The sequence below is a fragment of the Gadus macrocephalus genome, chromosome 6, assembly GCF_031168955.1.
Source record: "Gadus macrocephalus chromosome 6, ASM3116895v1".
Taxonomy (NCBI): Eukaryota; Metazoa; Chordata; class Actinopteri; order Gadiformes; family Gadidae; genus Gadus; species Gadus macrocephalus.
Genome location: NC_082387.1, coordinates 19721206 through 19726205, shown reverse-complemented (window position 1 = coordinate 19726205; position 5000 = coordinate 19721206). Strand labels below are relative to the sequence as shown.

The 5000-nt window shown below is 50.8% G+C and overlaps 1 protein-coding gene across 1 annotated transcript in view; it reads left to right on the top strand.

Annotated features, from left to right (window-relative positions):
• The window catches only part of ank1a (ankyrin 1, erythrocytic a), a 69454-nt gene that overhangs the window by 15717 nt on the left and 48737 nt on the right, over window positions 1–5000 (top strand). Inside the window, 1 exon segment of the mRNA XM_060053497.1 lies at window positions 4756–4833. Within this exon segment, the coding sequence (XP_059909480.1) occupies window positions 4756–4833 (78 nt within the window).

Here is a 5000-nt window from a genome sequence, read left to right as displayed (position 1 = left end):
CTGCTGGCTAGAAAAGTGGCGCATAAAGACCAGCTCATTTACTACGAGGTCTTACAGGCCGTGGTATCTGCTCTGTGATCGTCCGCCACAGGGGCAGAGTTGATGCTCCCTGATTCACCTTACTTGAGGACTTGAACACAGCCCGACCACAGGTGAGCCTCGATCTTATCTCTGCAGGGAGACGCTCAGCTCTCTGTCTGCAGGAGGCTGAGGATAACACCAGGATGAATGAGGAGGCAGAGAGAGGGATGGAGAGGAGAGAGAGGGATAGAGAGGAGAGAGAGGGATGGAGAGGAGAGAGAGGGATAGAGGAGAGAGGGAGAGAGAGGAGAGAGAGGGATATAGAGGAGGGAGAGAGATGGAGAGGAGAGAGAGGGATGGACAGGAGAGAGAGAGAGGGATGGAGAGGAGAGAGAGGGATAGAAAGGAGAGAGAGGGATGGAGAGAGGGATAGAGAGGAGAGAGAGGCAGGGAGAAGGAGAGGGATGGAGAGGAGAGAGAGGGATGGAGAGGAGAGAGAGGGATGGAGAGGGGAGAGAGGGATGAGAGGAGAGAGAGGGATGGAGAGGAAAGAGAGGGATGCAGAGGAGAGAGAGGGATGGAGAGAGGCATGGAGAGAGGGATGGAGAGGAGAGAGAGGGATGGAGAGGAGAGAGAGGGATGGAGAGGAGAGAGAGGGATGGAGAGGAGAGAGAGGGATGGAGAGGGGAGAGAGGGATGGAGAGGAGAGAGAGGGATGGAGAGGAAAGAGAGGGATGCAGAGGAGAGAGAGGGATGGAGAGAGGCATGGAGAGAGGGATGGAGAGGAGAGAGAGGGATGGAGAGAGGGATGGAGGAGAGAGAGGCAGGGAGAAGGAGTGAGGGATGGAGAGGAGAGAGAGAGGGATGGAGAGTAGAGAGGGAGGGATGGAGCGGAGAGATAGAGCGGGGTGGAGAGGGAGAGAGAGGGGTGGGGAAGGAGAGAGGGATAAAGAAAGGGAAGGAGAGAGTGGGATGAAGAGAGGGATGGAGAGGAAGAGAGAGAGAGAGATGTAGAAGGAGAGAGATGAAAGGACGGAAGTAGAGATGGAGAGAGGGAGCGAGAAGGAAGTAGAGAAGGAGCGGGGAGAAGAACCGAGTGCCTGACTCAGCATGTCCTTAAAGATGAAGACGCCATCATTCTGTCAACTAGGGAAAATCCACAGGCACACACACACACACACACATATGCACACACACGTACACATCGAGCGGGAATCTCTATCAGCCCAGCTCTGCAGACACATCTATTTACAATCGCTACTGCACCAGTTTAGCCTCAAACCCCTCCTCCTTGCTTCTGTCAAGCCTCTCCCTCCCCCACTCTCTGTCTCCCCAGCTCCCTCACCTGCCCTCCCCAACCCTCTCCCTCCCCCATCCTCTCTCTCTCCTCAGCTTTCCCTCACCCGCCGTCGCCAGCTCTCTCTCTCCCCAGCTCTCTCTCTCCCCATCACTCTCTCTCCCCATCACTCTCTCTCCCCATCACTCTCTCTCTTCCCATCACTCTCTCTCCCCATCACTCTCTCTCTTCCCATCACTCTCTCTCTTCCCAGCTCTCCCTCACCTGTCCTCCCGAGCTCTCTCCCCCTGGTTCTCTCTCTCCGCAGCTCTCTCTGTCCCCAACTCTCTCTCCCTCACCTGCCGTCCCCAGCTCTCTCGCCCCTGGTTCTCTCTCTCCCCAGCTCTCTCTCTCTCCCCAGCTCTCCCTCCCCTGCCCCCCCCCCCCCCCAGCTCTCTCCCTCCCGCGCCAGGAGAGGAATGTGGTGGTTGATGCACAGTGACAGATCGGAGAGATCTCGCTCCTTCTGATCAATAGGAGGCATCAGACTGTAGTTAGCAGGCTGATGTGCGAGATGCTCAGCCCAACACACAGCCACAGAATATTCAACTACCTTTGGTACAAGTTGCCTCTTTTTCCAAATATGGAATTAGGAACAATGTGTCCCTCATGGCCTCTTAAAAATAGTAGTAACAAGAATTTGAAACACTACCATTTCTATTTTTAAAACTAGCTTTTGTAGCTGGCAACCATATTTTATGTCAAATGATTGAACAGATTATTAAGTAAAAAAAATGTTGATAGACAGTAACAAAAAAAAAGGTGTCATTTTCGAACCTATCTGGAACTCAGATTACAGGGACGTGTTGTGTTTGTCCAAGTGCTAGAAGTACTCAGGATCCTCCTAGAGAGGAAATGTCCTAGCTCGTAACATGAAGGGCACCAGGAGTCATCATCAGTGAAATCATGCCCTTGTTCCCGGTTACATCCAAGTCACCCATGGCTCCTAAACACGATGTTGAGGTGTCGTGGATAGTTGACCGCTGATGAGGAGTAGGGAGTTGAACTATGGTTTTGATATGGTCCTTTCCCGGTACCCACCATGAGCACATGACCAGGGTAGTTCATTAACCCCGTGGTCTCACTGGACCGGCTCAGCCGGACTCTGTAGTGTCTGCTCTACAAAGACCTTCCCACCCTGCAGCCAGAGGACAGACAGACATGTTACTGGTCCAGGACCCAGGCTGAAACAGCGAAGACCTTCCAGTACATTCGAGATTATCTGCTGGAGCGGTCAGATCGCATGCACATGAGGAGCTTTGAAAATGATCTGAACTGGAAAATATATCCATCTTCAAAACACGGGAAGGGTTTGAACTTTGAGCATCCTTTTGAGGATGTGGAGTTACAAAATGGCACCGTTGTCTTCTTCCTGTTCTCATCATCCGAAGTGCGTTAACACGCCTAGAAGAACGACGAGGGGAACAACACAGGACCTTGGCTGCCTCATTAAATACCGAAACATCGCCTGAGGCCTGCCATCTCTCCTTCTGATGCTCTCTCACACTGTGTGTCGTCTATCCAAACAAATACACAGACACAAACACTCGTCAATGACTCAGGCATTAACTACCAATTCAATTACATTCAGCAACCAGAACTATGGTTATTTCATGTGTTCACTCTGCTCAGTCGCCCCCTTCCCCTCCTTTTCTCCCCTTCCGGAGGCTCAGTTTAAGATTGATGACTAAGACTCCTCATTTAAATTATGGAGACAATTATTTTAGCCGCTGACAGCCGGTGGCACAACCTTTCAGAGATGAGCCAGGAAGCGAGCGAGGAGTGTGTGGATCCAGACCCCACCGCCTCTTCTTCTCCGCTCTAATTCCCCTCCTCCGTGAAGACGGACGACCCCGGCCTGCTGAGTAATGGCCGGCGCCCAGCGCCAGCATTGCTTCAGTCTTTTTTTGCCGCTTCATCTTTTTTTCTATCCTTGGATTCATTTTGTTTTCAGACACCCCTTTTTTTTTATCACACAGTATCATGTTATGAGGTGATCCAGCAGATTCATGTCAGCTTAATGTTAGCCACGTGTCTGGGTTTATTCATTCATGAATACAACCGGTTTACAAAACACATGGGGACCCTCACCTTCCTCTGCCTCCCACCTCCATATTTTCACAAACCTGTCCTGTATGCAGGACTATGTTTGGCCGCGTTAGTGAGTTAATACGTATCAATAACAAAGTCTGCCTTGCGTGCAGCAGACCTGGCCTGTGTCCTCAGACAGGGAGTAGGATGGAGCAGTCGCTGGGCTGCAGTAATCTCCCTGGCAGCACCCATAGCCCCGCTGAGCCCTGAGTACTGCAGTACTGCAGTGCCTCTGCCTGCCAATAGGGGCGCTGTGCTGCAGTTCCTCTGCCTGTCAGTAGGGGTGCTGTGCTGCAGTGCCTCTGCCTGCCAGTATTGGAGCTGTGCTCACTGATCACTGGGAGCCAGCCCTTTTGATATTTAGCTGTCAAACACACCTAAAGGATAGATACATATATATATATACATATATATATATATATATATATATTCATGTATGTATATAAATTCCACACTCCCACCTATATTTGGAGGTTCTAGGTGTTTCTTATATTCTATATGCTTAAACAAGGACATTTAACTACAACAAGTGAAGACGAGTGAATCCAACAGGATTTGTTCCATAAGAACATCTCAAGGTTTGAGGAACGGGCAAGGGGTCAGTGTCTCTGTGTTCTGGATTCATGCTTGTTATTTTCTCCAAACCAATTGAATTTATGTTCAGAAACATGCTGGAAATTGCCACTAAACCGTGCTTGTTTTAACGTCCGTCTTATACCGGGTCCTCAGGTCTAAATGACCTGTCTAACGGCCAGGTGTCACCCAGGGGCTGATTCACCCTGGGAGCAGGGCTAGTCCTCTGAGGCACGACATGCTACTCTCTAACTTCCTCTTTCCTCACCACCCAGTCTGGGACAGGCTGGTTTGTTTGTCTACAGGCTGGGGTACTGTGGACGCTGGGATGCACTGTTTCGGATGCCATGGATCAATTACTTCTTGAACTCTGATTGAGTCGACATGCTTTCCTCGTATACCACCTCTAGTTGAAGCCTTCACTTTGAACTAAAGCACACCTAATTTACTTTTCTTCAAATCTTCTTTCAAAAACATTGATTTATTCGTCAGATTAATAATGGTATTGATTGTCATCACAGATACATTTTGCCTCGGCTTGGATCTCCTGTCCTGATGAAACATCTCTTTGAGGAGCTGCTGGTCAGGCGCCCTCTCCCCTATTATCGTCCTCCTCCTCCCGGCCCACCAGTCCAGAAGTTGTGGGCCGACCTTTGACCTCTCTTTCATGGAAGATCACAAGCTAATTAGTCATGTCTGCGTTGCTCTGATCTCCTCTTGTCTCGGACATCCAGGTCTGCTGGTAGAGGAGCAGGGGAAGGGGGTCAGGAGGAGCTCCAGGTCACGCTCCACCTCCCCCCCGTCCCACACCAGTGCTGGTCTCTCCGTGGTCTTGGCACTGGCGATGCTTTCCCAGCATCCAGCCAGGAGAGGGAGGGAGAGAGGAGGGAAGGGGGGCTTTTCAACCAGCGAATGACAGACTCTTTATTAGAAGAGGCAGTGGCCTTTCAGGTCCCCCCCCCCTCTCACTCATACACAC